General features: G+C 36.2%; 2 protein-coding genes across 2 annotated transcripts; both read right to left on the reverse strand.

Annotated features, from left to right (window-relative positions):
• Positions 1 to 2,393: 2,393 nt before the first annotated feature.
• On the reverse strand, positions 2,394 to 4,700 carry LOC121406895 (glutathione hydrolase light chain 1-like). The gene is made up of 3 exons (XM_041597766.1): positions 4,512 to 4,700; positions 3,709 to 3,831; positions 2,394 to 2,543 (listed from the first exon to the last, which is right to left on the reverse strand). Exons 1-3 carry the CDS (start codon positions 4,698 to 4,700, stop codon positions 2,394 to 2,396), a joined length of 462 nt encoding a protein of 153 aa, XP_041453700.1.
• A 3,007-nt stretch (positions 4,701 to 7,707) lies between these two features.
• LOC121406896 (glutathione hydrolase 1 proenzyme-like) lies at positions 7,708 to 11,784 on the reverse strand. The gene is made up of 5 exons (XM_041597768.1): positions 11,748 to 11,784; positions 10,235 to 10,433; positions 9,660 to 9,820; positions 9,258 to 9,404; positions 7,708 to 7,856 (listed from the first exon to the last, which is right to left on the reverse strand). The coding sequence occupies exons 1-5, from the start codon at positions 11,782 to 11,784 to the stop codon at positions 7,708 to 7,710; spliced, it is 693 nt and encodes a 230-aa protein (XP_041453702.1).
• Positions 11,785 to 17,352: the final 5,568 nt, after the last annotated feature.

The following is a 17,352-nucleotide window of genomic DNA, read 5'->3' on the forward strand; positions in this document are numbered from 1 at the left end:
CAATCAATAGATAATACCTTATCTACAATTGCTTAATATCACACCATCAAATATTCATTCTACACTCTAAAAAATGAAGTGATAATTCAGCTCTTAAAGATCGTGTATAGTGACTGCACTTCGGAGTGCTGATTTGTCTAGTTCAAATTTGAACGAGAAAAATCAGCACTCCGAAGTGCAGTCACTATACACGCTCTTTAAGAGCTGAATTATCACTTCATTTTTTAGAGTGTATCTATTTTCAAATGATATACATGAAAACAACATACAAAGTAACAGAAAAGCGACACCACAAACACTACAATATTTTTTCCCATATATCACCACATTTAATATTGCAAAATCAAACAAAGAAAGTACAATGAAAACAGATAGGCCTTCATCCATTCCATACAAAATGCAGGTTGACACATGATATATAAACTTCTTAAAACATACGGTCTCACTACAAAACGGAAATATCAAATTTCGGAGATGACTCTGGGAGATGAATATCATGTCCATTATCGAGATGATACACTGCAAAAACTCCGGTGTTGATTTAACACCAGCCTGGAAGCTATATATGTCCACACCAGAGAAGTTTTAAACAACACCAGTTTCGTTTTTTGGTGAACACCAGATAGGTGTTTATACAACACCAATTAGTATTAAAACAGCATCGGTTTGATTCCAAACTGGTGTTGTTTCAAAACTTTTCTGGTGTGGACATACTATAGATTCCGGGCTGGGGCATGTTGGGGGCCTGTTGCATAAAACTTTTTGCCTGAGAAAACTCTGGTAAAAACTGAAAACTAAGATTAGTCTAATTTCTGCCATTGACTTTAACACAGGCATGACAGGGCAAAAACTCCGGTAAAAACAAACTGAGTTTTCTCAGGTAAAAAGTTTTATGCAACGGGCCCCTGGTGTTAAATCAACACCGGAGTTTTTGCAGTATATATAAGGTCGATTCTTAAAGGGACACTCTACCCTACGTTCAAGTTTGAAAAATAAAAACAATGAAAAGATTGAAATACTTTATCGAAGTCTGATAACGTATAGTAAAGTCACACCATTTCGAAATCTACATCCCCGGGCACTCCTCCTTGTCTAGTCTGCTGTGCAAATCCTTCTCTCGAGTTAAGGGTCTGAATGTGCAGCCTATACCCATGCCTTGTGTACTGGAGGCCCTCTCGCTAAATTGAAACAGCAGGTTTGTATGTGCTAGTCTTTTCGTGGAGACACACTTATTGATCAAAGCTTCAATCAGGTTTGGGCCTGCAGACTACCCCCCCCCCCCAAAAAAAAAAAAACACAAAAAACAACAGCCCGATGATTAAGAAAATGAATTAGACGTGTACGTCTGTCAAATAATACGGTATTGACACCATGCTGCTGTTTTCGTAATCGTTATAGGTACAAAATAAATGACTCAATCTTTGGTTTAATTTCTGGGCTAAAATATTCCGGTACGATAGAAGTGAAAATGTAATGTAATATATGCATAGAACCCATTTATTCCATTAATCAAAATACACCACATTACATTGCACTGAGCCCCTATAAATTAGAATATAACGTTTAAATACAATGCTTTTTAAAGAAAGTTTCGAGAGAATTTATTGTTAGATGATACGATAAAATTGAATTAACTTTAACCATGCATGGAAAATCGTATTACATACCAACACACCGGTGTGATAAAAACAACGTAAGCACAAACATAAAATATTTGGGTTAGGGATTATAATTCAATGCAAAATTGCAAACCAATTATTCCCGAACATAAAATTTCAAAATATGTATCCATTGAATATGAGCAAATAATGGAACATAATAAATTTAGCCTCAAAGAATGCAATTTGTTGGCAAGTATACACGTCATTGATCTTGGCCTCGACCGCCGCTACATTAGTCTACCACCACCCCCTACGATGCGATTATAGTGAGGCAATTAATCCGTTTTGAGGCGATTGTGTCATAGAAATGTACAGGCGCGGATCCATGGGGTGGGGCACAAATTAAAAAAAAATGGTATGAAAACAGAAGACCTTTTTTTTCTTTTTTCCTTTTTTTTGCTTGTCAATTTTTTTTCAGGGACGAAATATCCTTAATTTCCTCCGAAAAGTTTGCCCCCGCCCTTTTTGGAAAATCCTGGATCCGCCCCTGGAAATGTACATTAATTAACATGATTATTATATGCGACTCTTACGATTTCGACATTAGCTATGTTATCTAGACCTAGTAGGCTGCAATAATTGGTAGTAGAATAATAGAGTGATGAATAATCATGTTTAATAATTACTGTCACATATACTTCCGAATGAGAAAAGAGTACCTTCGCCTTACCCCCCCCCACCCCAAGGTATGTATGGTTAAAATCAAAAAGATCATCCTCGTCTATAGCATGTCTAGTATCCGTCAGGTATTCCATCTCTTCGTGTATCTGAGTAAGCTTCTAGCTGACCATCTTCCAAACGGGCGATAGCTTGGGCGATAGCATAGACGCCTCCAATCTTCTGCATGTCTTGACCTTTCTCGGTGAGACCATCGACAACGCCCTAAAAACAGGATGAATCCACTATAAAAATGATTTCTCTCCTCCGAATAGGCAAAAATCATCGATATCGTCTCAATTTTTCAAGATAAAAAATCTCTAACCAGGGTGTTTTATCGAAAGCCAAAATTCCGTTTGTTTTAGATCGACCAGTCCACATATTTGCATTGCTATTTTTATGTTAAAATTCCATAATTTCATGAAACTAAACTGTAAAAAGTATTGGGTAAAATTTTAACCAACACGAAGGTAGTATGTGTCCCACCAATTTGGGACAATATTTTACCCAATGCGGGAAACATAATGTCCAGTAAGGTTAAAAAATAAGCAACAATTACTTAAGAAAGGACAAAATTTTCATCACACACTAGATAAATAAAAATGCCCAAAAGAAATGTCCGATTTTGGTTGGACACATAATGGAGCATTTTTAACCAATATTTTTTTAGAATGCAGCAAGCATTGTTTTATCCTATTCATATCCTATTACAAAAAATAAAGTAACCATTTTAACTATCGGCCTCATGGAAAGCATCGGTTGGCGCCCAGAGAAGAGGAGAGCAAAGATAAATTTAAAAAAAGCTCAATGATTAAGTCAAGAGAAATGCCGGGAGAAATGGATTAAGGCAAGCAAAGACGAAAGAACGAGTGTGAGAGGGTGAGCGAGAGAGGGAGACAGAAAGAAAAATCTATAGGGCACACATGAGTATTACAGACCCCCATTCACTCACGTGTTATATCATAGCTCATCAAAAAATCATTAAAAATCAATCCCTCGATAGATTTTGCTTTAATTCACTGACATTAGTCACAATTAACAGTACATTAAGACTTGATATGTTAATCAGGTACTTGACCAGCTCAATCAAAAGTTAAATGGCCTGAAATAAGACTAACCATAATTTCGGCCAGTTCATTGCCACAAAAACCAGAACTGCATTGTGGGTAATAATAATTAAAATGAAATACAAAAATGCAGTCTAGCCTCCCCAAACGCCTTAATTATGAAAGAGTATGAACGTAGCATTTTCTCTATCGTTTTTCTTTTGATATACAAACATTTAATCTATTTTTAATGAATTATTTTAATCAATAAAGTCATGTGATCTTTACTTACGCCTGTCCGGCATGCTTTGCGCGCGGTTGAATTACTCTCATGTGCCCTATACCAACCTACCTTGTTGATATCCTGGCTCATAGAATGTTTGACTGGGAAGAAGCTGCTGATGAATACGACTTCTGTTTCCTCCACATGCAAGAGTTGACTCGAACCAAAGATCCTCCATTGTCATCTAGAGAGAGAGAGACAGAGAGAGAGAGAGAGAGAGAGAGACAGAGAGAGAGACAGACAGACAGAGAGAGAGAGAGAGAGAGGAAAAAAGAGAGTAAATAGACATATTTACTAGGAGCACCGGAAGTCAGGTGGGCAGGGGACATTCAGGACCAAAATTTACACCCCCTCCCCCCAAAAAAATAAAATAAATAAATAAATAAAAATTAAAAATGTTTCGAAGAAATGAGTAATATTTTTAAACCAAAAATACAGTAAAAAAAACAATAAAACATAATTATAAAAAAGTGATAAGACATACTTGATGATAAGCATGATAAAGACAATTCATTCATTCATTTTATTTATTTTCCACAAATCAATCAAAATACAAAGAAAAACATACAACTCATTCCGAAATAGTATGCATAATTACAATATAAATGCAGATTCTACAACTCATTCCGAAATAGTATGCATAATTACAATATAAATGCAGATTCTAAGTGGATGGACCTAAAGTAAAGCAAAAGCTTGTTGTGGATAGGCCCTTAACAAATAATTCATGTGTAATCATTGATAGCTACAAATAATTATATAAAAAAAATAGAGCTGAGCTCGGAGAAAGTTACAGAAACTGGACAATTTCCATTACATACAAGTTTTCTTTATTTCCCTAGAGCGGCCGTGAAGAAGACTCACCAGACTTGTTGCCGTGGTGATGGTTGTTCCTCCTGCTGCACCAACCACCAACTCAACATCTCCATCGTCATCCACGACTATGACAGGAGTCATTGACGACATTGGTCGCTTTCCAGGCTCAATGAAGTTTGACGGTGAGGGCGGCAGTCCAAAGAAGTTAGGTACCCCAGGCTTGGAGAAGTCGTCCATCTCATTGTTATACAAGATTCCCGTTTGAGAACCTCGAACAGTCGAACCAAAACTAATATAGAAAAGAAGAATACCGTTAGGAAAATGTTGTTTTTTTTCTTAGGGCCTATGAAATGAGAATAAGGCAACAATGTAGCCGGGCAATGTAGTTAAAAGATGCCACTCCAGTTTGAGTATAACGCCTCTAGATATACAGTATTTGTGTGATTTTTGTATTTACGATATCATGCTTACAGGACTTTTTTGTCTTGTATTTAATCATGACATACTTTCACTATTTGAAAGCATTAACAGACCCCCTATTATATTGTCAACACATTCTTAAGAAAAGCATTCTAATAGATTGTTAATCCGATAGAAAACACATATGTAATTAATAATTTTCCATCATGATTGAATTAAAAATGAATTATTCAAAGCAATATAAAATGTAAAAATAGCATATAGGGCATTTCCATGATTGATTACGCAAGCATTTACCAGCTTACGGGAACACATGAACTTTCAGGATTGGGCAGTGAACTACCCCTTGTTCTTAATTTCCTTTTTTTTCGTTTGGACTGACCGTAAAATCCTGTTAAATTATTCATTATCAAAGTGAAACGTTGAAAAATGGTGGTAGTAGAGATACTACGATGTGAATATGCTGTACTACATGAGTGGAAATCCCAGGGGGGACGCGACCCCTACCCAAAATAGTAGGGGGACACAATATCAAATGTCCCCCTACTATATTTTGTATTTCATAATAGAAAGAAATACATCATTCCAAATCGAAATAAAACATGTATTTTCGACGAGATTACTTACTTTTTTGGTAATATTTTTTTTTTATATTTAAAAGTTAATTATAATTAACTTTCATACGTCAAATTTTCAAGCCCCTGGTCCCCCTACTTTGGTGAGAGATTTCCGCCCTTGGCTGTACAAATTATAACATGAATGTATACCAGGAACGTTACTAATCAAAATCTTGGAGCCTCAAACAAAATTGAAAAGCACATTTTTACGTACATAGAGACAGTGACGTATTGAGCCAAATATTTTTAGGGGGCTAACAAAATTTATTTTCAAAATTAAAAATTCAACATTTTTATTACAAAAATCCAATTTTGTGATAGACTGACATGATATTCAGGAAAAAAATATCATATTTCACACCTCTCTCTTTCCTTTTCGCTTTTAATTTCTCGGTCGTGATCTTTTTTAGGCAGGCGCCCCAAGCCCCCCCCCCCATCTTTACGACACTGCATTTGTCAAGATATCAGAAGTATAATACCCTTTAGTTTCAGATGTCTCACACCAGAGAAGGATGTTCTATATAAAAAAAAACTTGCATTTTATATTCATTTTGTAATGTAATTGACGGAAATAAATATCCATAATACTATTCAATGAACGGGTACATTAATATTATATATCCCAGATCAAAGGATTAAAAAAAATACGTCTGATGCAAATTTGTTTTTTTTTCTGTCGGATCCTATATTGTGTAAATACCAATGAAAGGAACACGATTATTATAATCAAGGAAGATACTCACAATGTGTTAATCGTACTGGTGATCGAAGCAGCATTTCCGAAGGCGTCTACCACTGCGATGTGTGAAGTACCGTGGTCATTGACGAATTGAAATGACGGTTCGTAATATTCTGTATCGTGGGTACGATCATCGGTTATCCGTTCACGGATGCTATCTGCATAATCTTGAGACGTCAACGTTGCTACAAGCTGGAGAGACAGGTAGATCAACAGATCAAGAAATTAACCTTTAGGTTTGATAAAAAGATAGTGTGTGGGGGGAGGTGTTGTCCAACAGTTGGTAGGAACATTGCTCTTAAGATTTTGGCTTTTAATCACTGCAGTTCAGTTTTCAATAGTTTAAAACTCATTTTTACCTCTGAAAATATTGACTAATATGTACAGTTGTTGGATTATATCGCATATCATCTATTCTGCTACTGAAAAGGGACAACTGTTCATCTCATTCCTTACAAAGACTTTTTTTATTGTTGATACACTAAATAATATTTCGGTTTATTGAAACTGTGGCCATGACCTGGACTTGCAAAGAGTTACGCTTGATCTGATCAACCTAAGCTCTATGGAAATCCAACAATGTCATATTTTTTTCTCCAGGAAATTAGCCCATTGTGCTTTGAAAAAAAAAGCTGAATGCATGACTTTACATCATATCTAGGAAATATTTTTAACAAACCTGCATTTTAGGTGTTGACATCGCTGCATGGAATTCTATAGTTATATGGTTGATAGGATCAATCGTAACTCTTCGTAAGACGGGCCCATGTGTCACATTAAACCTTCCTTTTAATGATAAACACAATGCTTGTTTTAGAGCTACTACTATAAACATAAAAAAGTGGATTGTCTTAAAGGGAAATCCAACCCCTAATAAAAACTTGTTTTTATAAGGAAAAGAAAAATCAGACAAGTTGATAGGTGAAAGTTTGAACAATATTGGACAAACAACAAGAAAGTTATAAATTTTTAAAAGTTGTAAATATTGGTAATCACTATACCCATGGAGACTTCAAATTGGCCGCATATGGGATGTCATAGTGATGTAAGGCAAGGACTACTCTTCCATGTACTCCAATACATATTATGGCTAAAATGTCATTTTTCCCAAAAGTTTTATTGCAAATTATATTTTTCTTTCATGAGGACATACTACAATATACTACCTGGGTTATATTAAGATTACTGCCCCAGGGGAATGGGTACTTAAGGAGAAAACCACAAATCCCTGATAATAAAGTACATGGCCTATGGGAAAGTTGTCCTTGCCCCTTGTCATAATTTACTTACACAGTTGCCAATTTGAAATCTACATAGTATTAGTGATCTCAATTTTAAAGCAGCTATAACTTTCTCATTGCTTGTCCGATTTCTTTCAAACTTTCACCATTCTGTTTAATTTATTTTTCTCCTTCCCAACATAAAATTTTATGGCCAAGGCTGGATTCCCCTTTAAGTTTCGACATGCTTAGATTCTCACATCTTCGACATCTACAAAGTCTTCGTCACCCAAAGCACTCCTCTTGGCAAAGGCAAACTTGAACGCCTCGATGATTCGATGGTAGGTCAGTGTTTCGTTTTGGACAGATCTCCGGCTTTCAGCAGTAAATCCATAACCTATAAGGTATACACATAATGATCAGTCAACAAAATGGAACCATAAAATCACTTTCCAAATATACCAGGAAAATTCGACGCTCAAAGTTCACCAAAATTAAGATTTCATTTGGATAGGTAAAGAAATGCTGAAAACGCAATCAATCCAATGTAAAATAAAACAGTTATGGCACTTATTTGAACTAATTTATTATGTACAGATGGTGTAGATAAGAGCATTGGCTTAATAAGCCAATACATAAGTCAATACATGGAACATGAGCAAAATTTGAACTTATAAAAGTATTTTTTTGTGATAGCTCTTAACATTCATGAAATAATATCATATTTCATCTTTTCTTCACCATTTTTTTTTCTGGGGGGGGGGTGCTCCCGAGCCTGATCTGTACGCAGTGCCGTTGGTATCGCACAAAAAGACACCCTCCCATACACACATGCGCACACCCCGCAAGCTATTGCATATGTTATGTGAATTACAGAATATTTATTGTTTGTGTAGATTTGACACTAGACGATATATATAAGCTCAGCTACACTAAAATGACAACTGCACGTGTTCAGTAAGGAATTATATCTTGTTTCTTAGCATAAACTAAATTGTGATATTTTTTGTGCACTGCATGGGTACGCTTACTTGTACCAGTTTTCAATAAAATCCAAATCAGTATAAGTAGATTGACAATAAAGTATTCAAACGGGCGAGAAAACACACTTGGATACTACGAAAGTAGAAGATTTCAAACTTGGACAAAAGCAACTCTCTGCATTCATTTGACATCTCCTGCATCGGTGCTGACTCTCGGTCATAGGAACTGTACATACCAATTAATAGAAGCGGACAATTTTGTACAGGTTGTTTTTATAAGTGTTGAAACAGAACCACGTGAACGAATGATCAAAGTAAATGCGAATTTCCCCGTCTTGTTTATCAGAAATTTTCAAGTGCTCTATGTTATTGCACAATAGTGAGTTTTCGCTTACACGACCGCCAAATGCCCTTCATGACAATGAAGAAGTCTTTGTCGAAAATCGGTGATTCAAAACGGAGGTATTTTCCTGGACTATGGACAAACAAAAATAATGCAATTTTCGTCACTGATCTCCGAAAGTTTGAACGAAACTGCTGTTCCAGATCACGGATTTTCGACTAAAAACCTCTGATCTTGATTATTGTCATTTTACGGGCAATTAAATATATTTCGGTATTCTTTAATCCGCCGTGCTTCGTGGACTGCATCGAAAACTCCCCAATGATGATTAGCAACTTAATTCGTTGTTATAGACCAAGCTAAAGCAAGACCATTTTGGCTATACGTGCCCTGGAAACAGGTACGGCTGCCTTTCGAAGAACACATTTTTTCATGCGTCCACAAAACTCATCTATTTTTAGCCATAACTCACCTTCTAGTATGTTCATGATTAGAGAAAACACCGCCCCACTGCACGGCGGTGGACAGACATATGCCGTCAAACCATTGATGTCTATGCTTAGAGGTTCTTTCACGGCTACGTGATACTGATTAAGATCAGCCACACTAATGATTCCACCTGACAAATTGTGAGAGAAAATTAATCAAAAACAATATTTTACAACTATTTCATGCAAAAAAAGTATTAAAAAATACACGTACTACAATATATTTTTGCCTGAGTCGATTCTGGAGGTATATGTTTTCATGTTTTCATTGATTCGTCAAAGACATGCCTCGACTTAGGCGAATATTCCACTTATCTTTCACACGGGTCATATGGTTTGATTGTCACAGCTGTGTGGAGCATAAGCACAATTTTGAATCTCCTTACCGACTTCTTGAATCTCGGCTGCAATTTTAGCAGCTAGAGGTCCATTATAAAAGGCCTGGGCGCCCTCTTCGGCTACCACTCTCATTGTCTCGGCCAATTTCCGTCTGTACATCGTGTCGCCCGCCTGCAGAAGGCTTAAATCCTCGTCTAGCATTATTTCACTGAATAATATAGAGACAATTTCATTTAAATAAACCTAGGTGCTACTTTGAGCAATCGCGTAAAACAAAAACGCAATTGAAAAGTGGAGGAAAATAAAGAAAACATCAGTTTTGGAGGATTGTGCACCAAACCAGCTCCCAACCTCGAACTGATCACGAACAAATTTGAACGATTCAAAACTTTTCGACGATCAATACAATTATTGCCACGACTGATCTGATACGATCTTATAATAATCTGATACGATAACTCCACGATTATTAAAAGATTAGAAGTAATTTTTAATCGTGACAGTGAGATCTAGGTATCGACTGAGATATACACGAGACCATTTGAATAAGCTGCAGTAAATTATTAACGAGGATGAAGATGAAAAATCGGTCTCGTGGACAAAGACCCACCAAAAATCATACCTAAAGCCTGGGTCGCTTGTAGCAAGGTCGGAAAACTGTTTCATAGCCATGGTCTTTGCAAGGTCCGGGCCAACGGTGAAACCATTCTCTGCAAGTTCAATGGAAGGTCCGAAGAGGTCTCTCCAAGGAAGTCTACCGAACCTTTGATGAGCCTCCCAGTATCCCATTATCTCCCCAGGGACTGCGATAGCAAGGCCACCTGCAGAATAAGTGTGAAAAGACCCTATTATTTAGGTGTAGTTGATTCCATGAGAGCAGGCAAAAAAATGTAAACAAATAACAACAACAACCACAAACAATTTTTTTTTGGGGGGGGGCTTTGGGGCTTAAGAAATTGTCGACGTTGGTTTAATTATTCAGTGCTATGAAAATGACATATCGTGCATGGGCAGCATTGTGAGAGACAATACTGTACTGAGACAGCAGCTTCCCATCTTTCCCCCGCCTGAGAAATATTTACAATAATAAATTATGCTAGGGAGCGTAACGACCAAGCCTAATAGAATTCATGATAATATGCCCGATAATGCTTTTCATGCTTTTTTTTATCTACATGTATGATACCACTCACAGCATCCGATTTCACTTCATGATAATGGGGCGGGGGCAAGACTGGTTATCAGGAAGGGACCTGTGTTGTTACTTTCTCCCGGCATTTCATTTATTTATAACTGAGCGAGTCTAGTTAGTTACCTAGCAAAAACAATCTTTCAGGAGCGATGTTTTCAAATTCTATAAGACTTTTGAACGTAATATAGACCAAAGCTATGATCGAATGACAAGGAACGAGGTTTGTAATGCCAATGTCACCCCTTACAATTATAGCGAGGGAATGTGGTGACCGGAGAGATGATTTTCGAAGTGAAACCTATAATTTCGAGCACTTTATGACGAACATCCAAATAATTATAAATCTACAACATGCAGCTAGGCTGAGAAAAGAACGTGATCCAGGATCGCAGCCCTGTACAGCAATAGAGTATTGAAGAGAATAGAGTCACATCACTCCATAAACAGAGGCGTCGATCCTGGATCGTAGGCATTTAAAAATTATTCTTACACGAACGCTCTTTAGTACAAATGTTAATCCACCTTGACTGCACTCTTGGGATTTCAGATAGGACTTGAATTGAATTATTTACCGATCCGAGTATGAATGATGATGACACTTTAAACATTTATTCGATTGTGCGGTAACTGGGCTACACAATTTTTTTATTCTCACTAATTAATCACTGCTGATTTCGGATTTTCGTTTTCATACAGTCAGGCCTGTTACACCGTTCTCGTGCGTCAGTCCGTCCCTAGTCTGCAGGCACAGACCCTCATTGGAACTTTGATCAACAAGTGTGCCTCCACGCAAAGACTAGCACATACAAAACTTGCTGAGCGAGAGAGCCTTCAGTACACAAGGCATGAGTAGGCTGCACATTCAGACCCTTATTTCGAGTGAAGGGTTTGCCCAGCAGACTAGTCCGTCCCAGTCCGTATAAAACGAATTTTCTTTGCTTACCGATCTGTGATGCATCATCCCTCTCATTTTCGTACATGTCTCTAGACGCAAGAGTGGGAGCCACTTCTCTGGAATCAAGAAAGTACGGCGTCTCGGTCTCTCTGTCATAGTACATTATGAAGCTTCCTCCGCCTATACCTGCACTGTGGATGCTCAATAGTCCCACGCAGAGGAGTCCAGCGATTGCTGCATCAATGGCCGTACCTCCCATTAGCAGCATATTACTGTCCAAGGTGGACACGATAAGAGATTTTTTAAAGACAGAGAAAGAGAGGGAGAGAGGGGAAAAACAAAACTTAGCAGGGTAATGATTTTTAGTTAAGTTTTTCCGTTAAGTATAGACAAATCTGACTTCAGAATGGAAATCTACGCGAGTCTTCATCGAATGCAACAAACGTTTCTTCCAAAGGAATTGGCGTTGCTGACATCCCAGTATGAGTGACAACAAGTAAATAAGGAGTTTTCGACACACGACGGAATTAGGCCTAATAACACAGTTAATGTATTGAAATGCCGGGAACAGGACAAAGAACAGCTCGAAGGCCTTTTTCGGAAAGAAGTTTCGGAGCTGACGAAACATTGGAAATATGTCGTATGTCCGGATTCCAGGAAAAAGTGTTCTTTTGACTCGCCAATTTTCGACAAAGACTTCTTGGTTGTTCTTTGTCATGAATGGTATTTCGACAATACATTTTATATGTTCTTGAATCCATGCCGCGACCATCGCTTCTTAACAGATGGAGGCTTCTTGAGTGCTTGTCGGAAGTCCAGGGGAGCGTTTCATGAAAGGACTTGTCAGACGTTTTATCCGACAAGTCCTGTTTTATCCGACAGTTACTATAGTAACAGTACTTCTCAACCAATCAGAATCCAGGAAAGTTGTCAGATCTGACAACTTGTCGGACGAAAATATTGATGAAACGCCCCCCCAGGGTTCGATCTCTGGCTGCATGGCGCCCTCAAAATGAACAACAATACATTCAAAACGTCTTGTCTTTGCGCTCTTTCATCACACGTTAAAAAAACCTGATGACTGAATGTTCTTAAATACAGGCATGAATTAAAATGTGAGCGTATATTTTCTCTCATTAAGTGTGTGTGGGGGTGCGCCAATTAGGGTGTGTGCCTTTGTATCGGGCGATTGTAAGTGTGTGAGAAGTAGACTTGCACATTATTAGCAAGGGAAGTGAACGAAATAAGTCGATAATAATGTTGCCGTCCAATGCCAAAAGGAAGCAACTCCGTGGAATGAGTTTCTTGGTAATAGGAAAATGTGTTATTGTTAAATGGTGAAATAATTATACGTAGAGGGTAACTTGCTTTTGAAACGCCTATATGATAGAAGTAAGGGGGTTTGTGATTGCAATTCCTTTAGCATCATGAGGGCCGAAATCATCCAGAAAATATTCAAAATTAAGAAAAAAGCATGGAGAGCCAATTAAAAAAAACGACAAGAGTTGCTTCCTATTGCCATGGGACGCACGGCAAAATGGTCTTCAATGCTCAAACAAGATGTGAAAAAATGCAACAAAATATAAATAATCAGCAAATACATTTAACTGACTAGAGTTAGAATTTTGGCACTTTTGAAGTATTGGATTTTTTTCATTTTATGTTCGTTTCAAATAATTCAACGGTAAAAGGATGCACAAGATGTATCATTCGTTTTATTGTTCCCGTAGATCCTAAATTAGAGTCCCCAGTTGTCTTAAAGGTCAAAATCACCTCAGAAAAAAAGTTGATTTGAATCAATAGAGAAAAATCAGACAAGCATGATGCTGAAAATTTCATCAAAATCGGATGTAAAATGAAAAAAAATATGTCAGATTATGTCAAATTAAAGTTTCGATTATTTTTCACAAAATAGTTATATGCACAATTTAGTCGATAATGTCCCTCACTCAATATTTCTTTTGTTTTTTTATGGTTTGAATTATGCAATATTTCAATTTTTGCAGATTTGACAATGAGGACCATCTTGACTGAACCATAAAATGTTAAGCTGTGGTAATTCAACATGTTCAGGGAAAAATAAAACTTTGTTTCACAGGACAGTGAGGAGAAAATTATCATATTTCATATAATAAATCAGAAAAGAAATAGTGAGTGCATGAGTGATGTCATCAGTTCCCTCATTTGCATAACGACCGGGATGTGCATGTAACTTTTTTGTGAAATGAAGCAACATTTTAAAATGTCATAACTTTCTTATTTAACATCCGATTTCGATGAAATTTTCAGTGTTACGCTTGTTGGATTTTTCTCTTTTTATTTAAATCAGCTTTTTGTTGGGGTGGACTTGTCCTTTAAATGCAAATTGTGTGCATAATATGTTCTTGACTGATAATGTCACAATCCAGGTATGATCTGCAAAGTTCAGTGATGCACGATTTTGTTTTATTTGGTCTTGCTATGATTTTCATGATTTTCACTATTTTTGTATTAATTCAAATTTTATCGGCCTGAAAATTTGCATTTTTGTGAAATTCCATGATTTACGTGTTCCCCCCTGTTTTGGTATCGAAAAAGATTATGGTCTCCATCCTAGAGGGGCGGAAGGGATGGTCGGAATTGATACTAATACAATAAAAAAAGAAAACGTATTCAATTTTGGAAAATTTCATCCTTAATCCGAAACAAGTGAAATTCAAATCAATAAAATGAAGGGGGGATGAAGAAATAGATATAGGATTAACGAAAGACAATCCCGCTTGGAACAATTAAACTCACTTTCCGATCTCAGAGCAAGTATCCTGATCTGAGGCAACTGCAGCATGCGGATAGATATATCTAGTCAATTCCTCCTGCGTCGCTTGGCTACATCCTACAATAGCAGCTAGGATGATGGTGGTGAACATTAAACCTAAAATCCTATTATAAAGAAAGGATTGAAAAAAAATATCATGGACATATATGATTAACTAACATATTTTGTGAATTTCCAATTCGTCCACTGCCAACTCGTCCACTCACCACATGTCCTACCTTCATTTAGTCTATAATGCCATTCCGTCAATCAATATTTCGTATAAAAACCATCTGGTTCAATCATCACTTCGTCTAATAACCAGTTGGTCTATGACCATTTTGGCTCATAACCAGTCGGTCTAATACTCGCTTTGCCCAATCAATACTTAGACTTATTAGACCAAATGGTATATGGATCAAATGGCTATTGGACCAATTGGTTATTAGAAGAAATGGTGAGTGGACAAAATAACAATTAAGCCATGTAGATATTGGGCGAACTGATGGTAGACCAAATGATAGTAGACGAGTTGTCAGTTGGACGAATTGGCATCGTACCAAATGGAAATAAACCACATATTTACATGCATTATTTCTGGTGATGTAATATAAATACCGAATTGTATTTTAAAAAAATTAGATACCAACCTATGTTGCCCGAGATGAATGCGATGTTTCTCAAGCCGTAGGCGAAGGAAGTATTGAAATCAAATAGAACAATATTAAGGCAAGTTCCTTTTTTTTACCAAAACATTTGTTCATACAAAGTCCATATACAACCAAACACGTTAAGCCAACGGAATATGCATTCAAAGTCACATTTGTTCAAGTGTAAAAGAAGTATAGCACTACATGCATGTACGAGTCTAAAGATAACTGATCCTTGACATAGACGGTAAGACAACACATCTAAAATTACAATAGGACTATCATATTTGAACTGATATAATTGATGAATAACTGTTAAAAACAGATGTTGACTAATAGACACTTTTATCTAACTAATAAAAATAATTTGTTGTCACATCCAATGCCAGCTAACAATATCATTATCTATACCTCCAAAGACATGAGCTGGAAACTGTTGATAAAAATTCATCCAGCCAATCTCGTCTACCCTTAGCATGCTAAGCGCAGAATATTGTTTTTATCATGTAAGGTTTTTTTTTACCATTTCTAGGTATTCTGAAAAACTATCAACAAAAAAGTCAATAATTCACAGTTTGAACTCCTAGTCAAAATTTAAGAAAATTAAATTTCGAAGCGACCTTACCAAGGTCATCAGTATGAGAAGTGGATTGTTCACAGTTTAAACTTCATGTCAGAATTTAAGAGAATAATGAATTTGAAAGCGACGAAACCGCATGATGGCTCCAATTCATTCCCAAAACATTTCCAAATGAATTATTTCATGACAGACATAAAGCGATCGCTATTCAAATGCTATTAAACCACTTTAGTTGCCTCAATTTTATCCAAGGAGAAGTTACCCTGACCGATAAATTGGTTTAAATAAAAGAAAAAGATAAAAAAATAAACGGTTTGAGGTTGAATTTGTGACGTCGTATGCATATAGCTCCACCATTAATCATGTTAATCATACAATGTAAATTACATAATTCTACTTTTGAATGGGAAATGTTATGAAATGATGTGTCTAATGATACATCAACCGGACATCTGAAATCACTTCAATATTTTTAGAAAATGACATTGTGTTTAAATTCATATCACACGACATTAATGGTGGAGCTGCTCGTCTGTAACGTCACAAACTTAAAACGTTGGAAAATCATTACTCTCCGTTATTTACTAAATTTATCGCCAGTGTCCCATTGAAGAGAAAGTGTATAACCGAATTGACGAGAAAACGTTATTGATATTGGATAGGATGTTCAAACTATGGTCCCCTGAATGTACTTTTGATCTTCGTACAATAGAAGATACATGTATAATCCATATTTGTTCAGTATATTTCAAAAAAAGTCAATCTTTTTTTCTTAATCATATATAATTAACAAGAAATTTGATACTTAATTTTAGATTACTATATATAAGAGAACAAAATCAAGATAAAAGAGAAAGAGTTATTGGAATCCAAACCTGTGAATTGTTGGAAAAATCATACGATATATTGAAGGTTTGCTGTCATTATCACCAATAAAAAGATGATAAAATGTTGACTGATAAAAAGGTGATAAAAACAAAAGAATTGATGCCATTTTCTTCTCAGAACTACTAATCCTCCCAACTTATAATGAATTCTTAGCAACATACATTTCTGCTTGAAAATCAGGTATCAATATATTTGTCCATGACAATAAATTATCAAAGCTTTTTTCCTTTACCTCCAATCTAAAAATAAATAGAGTTATTAATTTGTCACGTTTGTTCTGACTTGCAGATCAGAATTTTTAAGCATTATTTGCAAAAAGATAACAATTGACAGTAAAAATATACTTCAACAGCACAATTACAACTCTTGTTCAGAATTTTAAGGATTGTTGAATTTCCATCAAATTTTCGATTAAAGCCTAGAGAATATTTTTATTGTAAAAACCATCTTTTAAGAATAACTATTAAATTTTACATTTTCTACTTAATTTCCAGATGAATTAAAACAAAATGATTCTCTGTTCAGTTGACAAAGTATGCATTTATCACTTACTTGTCCATTCTTTCTTCTTTCTCCGTCAGGCTATGAAAAGCTAACCCCTCTTCCTCTTGCAATATGATTTTTGGCGATCCTGGCGTCTGTTTCTGTCAGAAGATTTCGTTTGTTAACAGTGGCTGCTCTCCTACGACATGGGATTTCTTTCAAAGATCGGCCGTTATTTATAAGAAATCTCTCCTGGAA

Source organism: Lytechinus variegatus, chromosome 2, assembly GCF_018143015.1.
Source record: "Lytechinus variegatus isolate NC3 chromosome 2, Lvar_3.0, whole genome shotgun sequence".
Lineage (NCBI taxonomy): Eukaryota > Metazoa > Echinodermata > Echinoidea > Temnopleuroida > Toxopneustidae > Lytechinus > Lytechinus variegatus.

Coding starts and splice junctions, on each gene's coding strand:
- LOC121406895 (XM_041597766.1), bottom strand. CDS start 4,700: ATGGACGACTTCTCCAAGCCTGGGGTACCTAACTTCTTTGGACTGCCG. Junction 3,832..4,511: donor TCACCACGGCAACAAGTCTG/GTGAGTCTTCTT, acceptor CTCTCTCTCTAG/ATGACAATGGAGGATCTTTG. Junction 2,544..3,708: donor GATATCAACAAGGTAGGTTG/GTATAGGGCACA, acceptor TCCTGTTTTTAG/GGCGTTGTCGATGGTCTCAC.
- LOC121406896 (XM_041597768.1), bottom strand. CDS start 11,784: ATGTACGAAAATGAGAGGGATGATGCATCACAGATCG. Junction 10,434..11,747: donor GGATGATGCATCACAGATCG/GTAAGCAAAGAA, acceptor CTTATTCTGCAG/GTGGCCTTGCTATCGCAGTC. Junction 9,821..10,234: donor ACAAGCGACCCAGGCTTTAG/GTATGATTTTTG, acceptor TATATTATTCAG/TGAAATAATGCTAGACGAGG.